General features: G+C 38.9%; 1 protein-coding gene across 12 annotated transcripts in view; it reads right to left on the reverse strand.

The window, feature by feature from the left end:
• The window catches only part of CACNA1C (calcium voltage-gated channel subunit alpha1 C), a 997,067-nt gene that overhangs the window by 346,949 nt on the left and 637,286 nt on the right, over positions 1-12,832 (reverse strand). For all 12 annotated transcript variants that reach the window (XM_056800748.1, XM_056800749.1, XM_056800750.1 and 9 more), the window contains one exon: positions 1,832-1,971. In XM_056800748.1, coding sequence (XP_056656726.1) covers positions 1,832-1,971 — 140 coding nt within the window. The remainder of the gene's footprint in view (positions 1-1,831; positions 1,972-12,832) is intronic.

Below are 12,832 nucleotides of genomic sequence, written 5' to 3' on the forward strand. Positions count from 1 at the left end.
ACATACAGGGAATTGAAATAGATATATAAGAATAAGAGCCAATACCAAATAGGTAAGTTGTCAAAGGATATGAATAGGCAGTTTTCAAAAGAAATAAAAGCTATTAAGCACTCTAAAAGTATGCTTCCAAACATGAACAATAAGAGGAATGAAAATAAAAACAACTTAGAGGTTTCACCTCATATCCATCAGATTGCCGAATATGCCAAAAGACAAAAATAGTAAATCTCAGAGGAACTGTGGGAAGACAGACGCACTAATGTAGTGTACTCACTTGGTATATTTCCTTAAAGCATATGGTGGGTTTTCTTTAACAATCTGGACTGAAGTGGGACAGGGCATATTGGAGAACATGTGCTTGGTCTACATTTATTAACATTTTCCTTCATTTTTTTTGTCTGGTAGTGGGAATAGAGACCTGGATTTGAGTCCCACTTCTGATAATCTGGGTTTTGGAACCTCTGGCAAGCCATGATCTAATTTATCTGAGACTGTTTCCTTCTCTGTAAAGTAGGGATTCTATTATAGTACCTACTTTATAGGGCTGTTGCAAATCTTGAATGAACATGAGTATATGTGAAGTTCTTGGTAAATCTTAAAGGGCTAAACCAATGCTATTATCTCAGTGCTTTTGTTCCTTCTTTCCTCAACTGCTTCTAGACCATTTTTTCTTTTTTTCTTTTTAGAACCACAGAGCAAATGTCACCTTAGGGCAGGTGCTCTTATCTTAGTCTCTATGAACATAAGCATCAAAAAAATCTTTATAAATGGTTTCATTTGTACCATTATGTAATTTATGCATTTAAAAAACATTATTCAGGGGCACCTAGACAGCATAGTGGATAGAGCAGCAGGCCTGGGTTCAAATGTGACCTCAGACACTTCCTAGCTATGTGCCCTTGGACAAGTCACTTAACTGCAATTGCTTAGTCCTTTCTACTCTTCTGTCTAAGAACTGATACTAAATCAAGGTAAGAATTAAAGAAAAAACAACCAAATATTATTCTGAGGAATCTATTGGATATCACTCACTAACGTACCAAAAAAGACCACGATACATTAATACAAAAAAAATATTAATCCTTGATTTAGGAAAATCACTTGAAAATGAACTGAATAACTTGTGCCCAAGCTTCAAATTACAAACAATTCAGGCTTGACTTGAATACACTATTGGCTCCCATATTTTAGCAAGTGTGTGCAGACATGATGACTGCAAAGAATATAACTCACATTTATTTAATACTTTAAGGTTTACAAAGCACTTCTTCACAATAACTTTATGAAGTATATAGTGAGTAGTCTCACCTCCATTTTCCAGCAAAGGAATGAACCTGAAGCTATTCAAGGACCATAAATGTCAGAGCTGAGATCTAAACTCAAGCCTTCTGATTCTGAGCCAAAGTACCTTTTCACTATTTCATTAAAGTGTTGTTAGTGGAGAAAAGGTGTAGGTAAAGGGAACCCAAAAGTTGAGAGGAGTCCATAGGAGAACAAAGGAGGGCTCCTGGGCTAAAGAATTCAGAAAGAATTTCCTCTCACTTAGAGGACCACTAGATTTCACAAAAATATATTCATTTGATGCCAGACTCCAGAGGGAATATCCTAGGCATTGCCAATCTCTCTCTCTAAATAGCATAGAACTTTAACCCTCTTCTCCCCTCCTTGTCTATGGGTGTTTCCTCCAGCATCAAGTGGATTTTATTGAGTCCTCTCATTTTATTCAACAACCTAATGCAATGGCAGACCAATCAAGAAAGAAGCAGAAGAGAGAAAAGAAAAAAAAGTGCATGTGTGCATGTATCTGTCTGGGGGGGAGGGGGATACTCACCCTACTACCACAATTATAAAATCTAGTAAATTCCAACCATTGCGGAGGTAAGCATTGGGGTGAAAGAGAAGTCCATAGGCTATTACTTTTAAAAATGCTTCAACTGTAAAAATGATGAGAAAGAGATATTCCACTCGTTCCTGGAGAAAAGGAAACAAAAAGAGAAAAGAAACACAATAGTTAATGTAGGGTCTTGTAAAATTTGAAGCCAGCAGCAGCCACTTATGCAAAATGTTATAACATATATGTGGGTGGGTGGATACATATATATTCTATTACATTTTATAAAGTGCTTTTCATGCAACAATTCTTTAAGGGAACTTGTAAAAATACTATTACTTTTTTATAGATGGTAAAATTGAGAATCTGAGAGGTTCACAGTGACTTTTCCATAATCACACAGCTAAGAAAGGATAGGATCCGGGATTTGAACACAATTTTCTTGTCTTTGAGTCCACTTCTTGTTTTGCTATTTCAGTTGTATTTGCCTCATTGTGACCCCACTTAGGTTTTTCTTGGCAAAGATAATGGAGTGGTTTGTCATTTCCTTCTTGAACTCATTATACAGATGAGGAAACTGAGGAAAATGGGGTAAAGTGACTTGTCCCAGGTCACACAGCCAGTAAGTGCTGGAGGTCAGATTTTAATTCAGTTATTTCTAACTTAAAGCTCAACACTCTATTTTCTGGGCCACTTAGTTGATCTTTTTCTATGAAGCACTGCTGCCTCACAGCTGAATTTTCTCTCAGACCCTAGGAAAAGCATTTGTCTAATGGATCAGCAAGGATTTTGGTGCTAAGATCTGGATCCACCCAACACCCATTGGGTGTTATGACTTGAGAGGCTTCTGGGCATGAAGCTCTGACACAAGATATTAGCCCTACTACAGGATCATCTAGTCTCATATACTCATTTTACAGATGAGGCACAGATAGGCTAAGTGACTTGTCCAGGGTCATACAGCTAGTTAATGGCAAACCTGGACCTTGGACTCACTAGACTCTATTTACTCTGCCTCACTGTGGTCTATTGAGCTACCTTACCACTTTATTCCTTTGGTTCTTAAAGGCTTTCCTGTCCTCCACAACTCCTGAGTGAAAAGTAAGTACCAAGGTGAGAGGATATAATCCCACCTTTGCGACTATAATAGTTGAGTTAGTTATCAGTAACCCCTCTATGGAGGATTCATTGAAACCAGATTGAGAGCAAGATTTTGAAGGAAGGGAATATAGGATAGGGTGTGGGACCTGAGGAGTCCTTAATCTTTTGTGGTGGCCACCTGGAGAGCTCTCTTCAGAAGGTTTTTAAATGCATAAAATAAGACACAGGATTAAAAAGAAAACTAAAGTTAATAAAAATGTACATTTTTTCCCCTCTCCAAGTTAATGGACTTGGGATTCTATCCACAGGTTTGAAATCCCAGGTCTGGCAGTAGAGCAGGAGAAATGTTGTACTAGGAGGAAGGAACGGGGGCAATGAGGAAGAGAAGGGAAGACACTAAACACTTTGCATATTTCAGTTTTGCCAAGGTCAAGCCACTTGATCATGGGGACTATTGACATATTTTACCAAAATGATAGATTTATTTTGAGAAATATAACAGCAAACTCATGGCAGTGATAGGAACATGCATATCCTGCTTGGCCAAATATGTTGGCCTAAAAATGTTAAATTTCTTCATTCAAAGAATCTAGGACTCTTGGTTAGGTTTTGTTGGACAACTTCCTGGGCAGTCAGGAATCTAGGGTAAGGTGAAGTATTGGAGAAGTGGAGACCCCAGGAGTGGGGTGTAAAAATGCATCCTTTCTGCCTTCTGCCATTGTCTGAGAAGGCCTTCATTTAAAAACACAATGAAGCCTGTGTCACTGGAAGCCCATACTTAAAAAGGACAAACTCTTTGGCTCAATTAGAATAAAAAGTCTGTTGGCTGATTCACTTGTTTCCCTCACAGCTCTTAATTGCTTTCCCCCGATCTCTCTCTCCCTTAATGCAGAGGCTTAATGGTCTCCACCCCTTGTTTGCTACCATGACATCTTCATGCATCACTGCCTCCTGAATGAGGAACCTCATCTTGTCTTTGCTATAGCCACAAAATGTCAGCTTGTCCTCAATTTTTGATATAGCTCTCTTCAACAGTACCATACTATCTGCTCACAGGGACTGAATCATGATGTCTAGAGATAGCCATTTGGAGATGGAAGCCCAGAGGTGCATCCACCCACCACAGACCAGTCAGGGAGCAGGGAGATCAGGGATTACAACAACACTCCATTAAAACACCTCCCTGATTTGTACCCTTTCTTTCCCTAGGAATATTTCCAGGAATCAATGCACTGGACAACCAAAAAAATCAGAAATGTAGAGTTTCTCTATTTAAATGTTACTCTTTTTAAAAGTTATTTTCTTTCAATAAACAAAAATCTCTCTTTTTCTCCTCCACTTTCTTCTCTCCTATAAGGAAGGTGAAAGCAAAACCAAAGCCCCTGCAGTAAATATTCAGTCAAGCAAAAGAAATTCCCGCACTGACCAGTCCCTCAGTCAATAAATATTTATTTAACATCAGCCAAGTGTTGGGGATTCAAAGATAGGTAAAACACAGCCCCTGCTCTCAAGGAACTAATGGAGGAGACAACACAAAAAAATACTATCAAAGAAGCTACATATTGAACCATTCTTAGATGGGGAGTTTGAGGGACAAATATCTCTTCTGTGAAGTCCCCTAATGGTTTTAATCAAGGGAATATTGTTAAAATTAATTTAAAAGACAAATCGAAGGAAAGGAGATGTCACAGAAGGACAGCATGGAGCCAAATGTAGGTACACAAACATGGAGGACATGCAGTTGTTTAGACTACACACCAAGTCTCCACACCCCACAATGTTGTCAGTTAGTTCAGGTAAACAGAGCTATGTAGATCCTAGAGTAGCTGGGGATCCCATAATTTAGTTTGGGACCTGTCCATTTAAGTAGTAAGTATATAAACAGGGCAACAAAGCCAGTAGTATGGGGTCAGCTACATCCCATTTTCTCCTTAGGAAAGTAATTAAAATCTGTATGTAATAGACAATGCCAGAGTTTCGCTGATGTTAGTAAAAATGTTATATGAGGGACAATGGCAGAAGGGATGAATTTCAATAGACATTCAAGATATTGATAAATCCCCTAGATTCCCTCCAATTATATTTAACAGATACAAGTATACTGTGCATAGACCACAGTAGGGTTTTAGGTAAGACACAGATCTGGTCTTCCTTGTCATTAAAGTAACTCTCTAAGGTCAGGGTTTTTGGTTTTTTGTTTTGTCTTTTGATCATTTTTCTAGGTTTTTTCCCCCACCTCCATGACCTTACTATCTGTTGAGTTTCTTCTCTGATCCTAGAATAGAGGGTGCATTGCTTTGACCTCACAGAATACCCTTTTCTGGTTCTTGGGATAGGCCCCGTTGCTTTTATTTCTCAAGATGTATCTGTTCAGGAGGTGGCCCTGCTGGCTTGCTTTGGGGACATTTGCAGTTACTTTCTCCAGATATTTTCAGCATTTCATACCACCATTTCCTCTATTGTTTCATGAACTGGGCAGGTCTCCTGTTCTGCCATCTCAGGCACTCTGCTGCCACATGGGAGTGAGTAGATTCTTGAGGTTCTAGTTCTCCTTTTTTCTTCCCTGTAGCCTAGGGCTCTGCTGCTGTGAGGGACTGAATAAATTCTTGAAGTTCTATTTCCCACTCTTTGCTCCCTTGTGTCCTCAGCACTCCACTGCTGCATGAGGGTTTGAACAATTACTTCCTTCTCTGTCTTCTATACCTGTGTGGAATGACTTGGGCTGGGCTTGTTCCCATTCTGTAGCTTTATTGCCTCTGACTATATCACAGTGTGTTTGGCTTCTCCAATTTCTGCCCATTCTTGCAGATGTTATGTAGTCTGGGATATATCACGTCTTATTCCAGTGAGATATATTCCTCCTCATTTCCTTTGTTTTGAGGCAATTGTCTGGGCTTACTTTATTTTCATCAAACTGAGGCTTGGCAAGGATACCCAACATTGTACTTTTAACTCATGGTAAAGCCAGGACTGGAACCTGTATCTTGAGAGTCCAAGGCCAAATTTCTTTCTAATTGCTTTCACCTTAAGAGGATTGCTTTCACCTAGGCAAAGGCTTAGGAAAGAAGTCATATTCTATCAGTGGATCAAATAAATCTAGGCTTCCTGTGTGAATATAGTGACCCCACGGTTCAGAAAACCACTAGTAACTTTGCCCTTGGAAGTTAGAGGAGTTCATGGGTCATGCTCCAGATAAGTAGTAAAACAGCATTGTTGACTCTGGTCCCCTGCCAAAGAGTGTTGTTTTGTTACAGAGAGATTTACACAAAGTTGAGGAATAAGAATGGGGTAATTTTTAAGAAAAACTAAAATTGGCATTGAGGACCATTTAGTATTTTCCCCAGGCCCCTGATTCTCAGATATGTGTGTGTATATCTAGGCATATTTACATATATATGTAAACTCATAACATATACACACATATATATGCATATATATACATGGAATTGGCTTCTTTGCATTTTATATCTAGCATTATACTGTTAGACAAGGGAAGTAAGATCAACCAATCAAGCAAACATTTAATAAGTGACTATTATTTGTCAGGTACTATATTAATCACTCAGAATCTAAAAACCAAAATGAAGCCATCTCTACCTTCAAGAAGCTTCCTGCCAAACCTGTGGAGGCAACATTTGATGGGTACAAAATATCTACAAGATAAATAGAATATAATTGGGGGGGACATTGGAAACTGGGGGATCAGAAAAGTCTTCATGTTAAAGCTGACTCTTGACCTGAATCTTGAAGGAAACTACTGATTCGAAGAGGTCAAAGTGAGTACATGCCAAGGTGAGTACATATGGAAGAAAGCTATAAAAGTTGGTTGAATCAAAGATACTAATATTTTCTCATGTTAAATAGAAGAGATCATCTGACCTTTGAAGCAATGAGGAGCCAGTGGAGTTCACCGAGTAGGGCAGTGACATGCTCAAGGCCATCCCTTAAGAAAATAATTTTCATAGCAGTAGCAACTAGCAAATATACCTTTGACTAGCAGGGAAAGGAAACATCCATCTAGAGTCACCTTATCATTCTAGGCTGATGTCACATTATTCTGTTTTATATGCTTTGTGCTCTAGCTACCCTGTACTACTCTCTATCCTAAAAAGATATACTATAGTGTCTTGCCTGTGACTTGGTTTATACTGATTCCTGTCACTGGAACACTCTCTCTTTGCCTGTTGAATTCCTATTCCCTTTAACCCCTTATGCCACCCTTTTCACAAAGTCTTCCCTGACTCATCACTTGGTAATTACTTTTATCCCCCTCTTTGTTGTTGTTCAGTCATTTTGGTCATGTCCAACTCATCAAGATCCAGTTGGGGCTTTCTTCTTTTTTCTTTCTTTCCTTTTTTTAAATTTATCTCCCTTATAAGTCTTTTATAGTTTTTTAAATTTTTATTTAGTGGATTAAAAAAAATTTTCCATGGTCACATGATTCATGTTCTTTCCCTCCCCACCTCCCACCCCACTCCCATAGCCAATGCTCAATTCCACTGTGTTTTGCATGTGTCATTGATCAAGACCTATTTCCATATTAATAATATTCACACTAGGGTAATCATTTAGAGTCTACATCCCCAATCATATCCCCATCGAACCATGTGATCAAGCAGTTGTTTTTCCTCTTTGTTTCTACTCCCACAGTCCTTTCTCTGGATGTGAATAGCATCTTTCTCATAAGTCCCTCAGAAATGTCCTGAATCACTGCATTGCTGCTAGTAGAGAAGTCCATTACATTTGATTGTGCCACAGTGTATCAGTCTCTGTGTACAATGTTCTCCTGGTTCTGTTCCTCTCACTCCACATCAGTTCCTGGAGGTCATTTCAGTTCACATGGAATTCCTCCACTTCATTATTCCTTTCAAGTACAATAGTATTCCATCACCAATAGATACCACAATTTGTTTAGTCATTCCAGTTGGGGCTTTCTTGACAAAGATATTGGAGTAGTTTGCCTCCAGCCCATTTTACAGAGGAGGAAACAGAGGCAAATGGAGTTAAATGATTTGCTCAAGGTCACATAGCTTGTGTCTGAGGCCAGATTTGAGCCTAGGAAGAAGAGTCTATCTAGAGAGCACCCTATCCACTGCACCATCTAGCTACCCATAATTTCACCCTCAAACCTTACATAATGCTTGGTTTTATACTTTTAAAATATACTATCATATAAATGCTTGTTAACTGGCTGATTGACTGTATTATGTCATGTAATACTGTTGTCTTATCCCTCAACCAGACTGCTAGCACTGAAGTGGCTGAGATTTTACCTAAGCTAAACTTGGCATCTCACCCAGAACCTATTACAATGCTCTGTAAACAGCAGGTTGTTTGATGGTTGTTTGTTTAAAGCCTAAGGCAAAAGAAGTAGATCAGTATGGAAAACAAGCCATTCTGTTCACTTCAGCTAATGGGAACACTGGAAACCAGTCTATCACAGACTTCTAAATAAATTATACCCTTCCAACACCATCTTCCACTCATGAGTCATATTCCACCCAGTCTCAGTGATGCCCAAGAAGTTACAACTACATTTCCTTCCTTGCATTAAAAGCCTACTTAATTGGGTTCGTCCCAACACTCAGAATATTTTGGGACAAACGTGATGTGTGTGTGTGTGTGTGTGTGTGTGTGTGTGTGTGTGTGTGTGTGTGTGTGAGAGAGAGAGAGAGAGAGAGAGAGAGAGAGAGAGAGAGAGAGAGAGAGAGAGAGAGAGAGTGTGAGAGAGAGAGTGAGAGTGGGGGGGAAAATGAGAGAGAGAAAGGGAGGGAGAGTGAGAGAAAGGGAAGGGGAGAGACAGACACAGAGAGAGATGGACATAATCACTATTCTTCTTCCTATGAATTACTAGGTGATTCCACTGCTCTTCTTTTTCAATGCTGTACTAGTATATAGTGTCTGGCTTAGGAGTTCTATGTAGAAAAATGATGCTTTATTGACATTTCTGGGCTCCTTAAGATCAAAGGAACTTAAAGCAGCAGCTCCTTGGAGTAATTAAGTGGAGTAATCTAAGATAAACTTTCACTCTATAATCATAATTCATTTATGTAGTTATTTATATGAAATAACTGACATATAACATATAACCTCATTTAAAAGTAACAACAAGACTATAACTGAGGTTCTATGGAGATTACTTTCCTCATTTTATAGATAAAGAAACTGAGGCTCAGAGAAATTAAGTGTCTTGACCATGGCCACCTGGATTATAGCAAAATCAGAATCTGAACCCAGTCCTTCCCGATTCCAAGTACAATATGCTATCCACTAGACAAGTGGTCAAAACTCAAATAAAAATTATACCTAAAGACCCCTAAGGGCCAGAAATTGGCTTAGAAAATGACCTGTTTGCATCATTTGTGCCTTATTGTATTTTTACTTATTTCATGAACTATTCCCTAATTACATTTTATTTGTTTTCAGTTTTAGACTGGAGGGTTACCTACAGGTCATATGTTTGATACCTGCCTGCCCATGGATATGTTATGGTTGGGCCACATCCAGCATCAGTTCTAAATTGAATTTTACGTATAACAAGGCACTATAATATGCCATTAATAACAAACACACCCTGGTAATGGATCTCATAACACAAAGAAAGAGAAACACAGAGAGAAGCAGCAAACTCACACTTGACAATAAGATCTCATAAAGCTTGGCTTGAACAATAGATTCATGATTTTGGGCAAAGTTTTTTCACTTATTAAATGAGACAAATGATACCTGCAGTAGTATTCCGAAAGCTAACCTCAGAATCAGGAAGACCTCAATTCAGTTCCAACCTCTGTTGCATACTGATTGGATCACTCTGGACAAGGTGCAAATAGAGACTAAGAGCCACATTTCTTTGTCATTTGATGTGGGGAAGCAACTTGAATTTTACATACAAGTATTATACATACTTGCATAATGCACACATATATATGTTTATAGATATACATTTATGTCAAAGGTATACATAGAAATGTACACACTATATTCACACACAAATATCTACTAAACACGGTAATGATGGCTTCATTCTTTTCTTATCAAAGGGTGTGCGTTTCAGTTATAATAATGATGATAACTAGCATCTATATCATGCTTTATGGTGTAGAAAGCACTTTTGCAAATATTATGATCTCATTTTATTAGTCAGTTTGTTCTAAATAGAAGTGTTAGAATATTTAGAGAGTCCTTCCAACCAAAATACTGAAGGATGTTATGTCCTTGCAGGACTCCTCGGTGTCTGGAGGGGTGGGAGGTGGTATTCCATTCTGGATTTACATTTGTGGAAAAGATATAAAAGCTCCTGATATTTGGCAAGGGGCTCCTGCTACATCCATCTGACAAGTGGACACAAAGAAGAAATAGTGTCTCAAAAGCTTCCTCCAGCTTAGAATCTGTGAGTTCCCCTTTTGGGGATGATAGGGAACCAGAAAACTAGTCTCTGTCAGATGTGGCTACTTCATTCTTTATTGTGCCATGAGCTATTTTTCCCCATTCTTTTATTTTAGAGGTGGAAGGGGTCATTTTAGATCAAATATATATAGCCAGAAAAGGTTTGCTTGTCATGTAGCAAAAATGAGGGATAACAGTCAGTTTGAGTCCTTCATTGGCATCCACAAAATATTAAATGAAACAGATGCCTTGATTGTTAACTTTTATGAAAGAATGATGGCAGGATGCAAACAAGAATAGTATAAGAGAAGGCATTGTTGGTAATCTACACTGATCAAGTTGCATATGGATGAGTCTGGAGATCCCTCAAAGTGCCAAAGTTAGGGAATGAATGGGGATGTTCACTGCCTCTGAAGGACAGTCTTTTCCATCTCATCACCCCTACATTGTGGCTCAGGCTTTAGAAAAAAGTTTCATCACTGAATGGAGCTAGAACATAGACTTAGAGAATATCAGGGAGGGAATTAGCCTTCAGCGAGTTTCTAGTCCAATTGACTGATTCTATACATGAGGAAATGCCAAAAGAAAGCTCCAAAAGTGAAATGACTTGTGGGAAATGTCAAGGATTATATGTAACAAAGTAAGGATCCAGACCTGTCTTTTGACTTAAGTCTGGGGTTCTTTTCTCTGCCTTCTCACCCTTGTACTGCCCCACTTTTCTACTCTCATATAGTACTATCTTGGAAAGGAAACAAGTGGGAATTGGAAAGAATGCAGAAATTCTAAGGCCAGATTTGAATCCAGGACTACCCTTCTTTAGGTCTGACTTTCAATCTACTGAGCCACCTAACTGCTCCATGTCCTGTTTATTATTAATTATATGCTTATTGAGGAAATGTTCATATTGAAGTTCAGTGGCATATACAATAATGATAACAGACAAGAGAGTAAACTCTAAATCTTGCGCAAGAGGAGATATTGTCTCTGGCTCCCAGCTTTCCTCCAGTGTGTGTTTGACAAACTACCCCAACCTGTGTCACAGCTTAACTCCTTGACTGAAGACAGTTCCTTGGGCTGCATTGCCTACAGAATAAACTACTAGCTTTTAGACTGACATTTAAGGACCTTCCCAATATCATTTCAACCTGCCTTTACAGTTTCATCTCACATTATTCTAGGGTCAACTCAACAGAAGTATTGCCATCCTTGGACTATATTCTATGCTCTTCTGATTCTATACCTTTGTTTTATTTTCTGAAATTCCCTGGTCTCCTGTCCTCTCCTGTCCTCTCCTGTCCTCTCCTGTCCTCTCCTCTCCTCTCCTTTCCTCTCCTCTCCTCTCCTCTTATCTGCTCTCCTCTCCTCTCCTCTCCTCTTATCTGCTCTCCTCTCCTCTCCTCTCCTCTCCTCTCCTCTCCTCTCCTCTCCTCTCCTCTCATCTGCTCTGCTCTGCTCTGCTCTGCTCTCCTCTGCTCTGCTCTCCTCTGCTCTGCTCTCCTCTCCTCTCCTCTGCTCTCCTTATCTTTACTTTCTCTTAGAATCACTACTGAGCTAAGTTCCAAGGAAGAAGAGTGGTAAGGTCTAGGCAATTGGGCTTGTGACTTGCCCAAGGGTCCCACAGCTAGAAAGTGTCTGAAACCAGATTTGAACCCAGGATCCCCAGTCTTCAGGGTTGGCTCTCCCACCTAGCTCTCCTATTCCCCTCCTTCTCTTTCTTGGTCCGTTGAAACTTTCTACTCATCACTCAACAGCCATTTCAAATATCACCTTCTCTATGAAGTCTTCAGTCCCCCCAGTTGTGATTTTTTCACCACTGGAATTCTTTTAGCTTCTCATACCTTATTTATGCATTTAATTCATTCTAATTTATAACTAATTTATGTTGGTATCTTATCTTTTTATTAGGACTATAATAATTATTATAAAATGATAATTTTTGATGGTATGCATGAATTATCTTATTAAAGTTTGTATCCCTTATAAGGTCTATCTTTAAATCAATTCAACTCAATAAGCATTTATTAAATATGTACTAGGTGCCAGAACTTGCCATTGCCTTCATGGAGCTTACTTCTACCAGGGGAAATAATTCTTATGAAGATAACTAAATACAAAATATATGCAAAATAAATACTGAGTAGTAAAGGAGAGGGCAGAGCACTAACAACTCATGGAAGGTCAAGAATGTAGCATACCAGGCATGTTAGCATCTTGGAAGTAGGGCTGGTGTATTGATACTGTATCTCATGTATTCATTTACCAGACTCATGGTCAGGTCACTTATTAATCATTGTATAGACTAGTCTGCAGTCCAAAGGGCCAGAAAATTCCTGAGCAGAGCATTTCTGGCCACAGTATCTTAGCTCATGCCTTCTCAGATCACATTCCTTTTCAAGGCGCATGTTGTGTTAATCTCCACCTCTTTGATTTTGTCATTGTCAATTTAACCAATGTTAAAACTTATGCCATGTTACATATTCATTGATCACCTCTCACTACACATTCCTAAAATCT

This window comes from Monodelphis domestica, chromosome 5, assembly GCF_027887165.1.
Source record: "Monodelphis domestica isolate mMonDom1 chromosome 5, mMonDom1.pri, whole genome shotgun sequence".
Lineage (NCBI taxonomy): Eukaryota > Metazoa > Chordata > Mammalia > Didelphimorphia > Didelphidae > Monodelphis > Monodelphis domestica.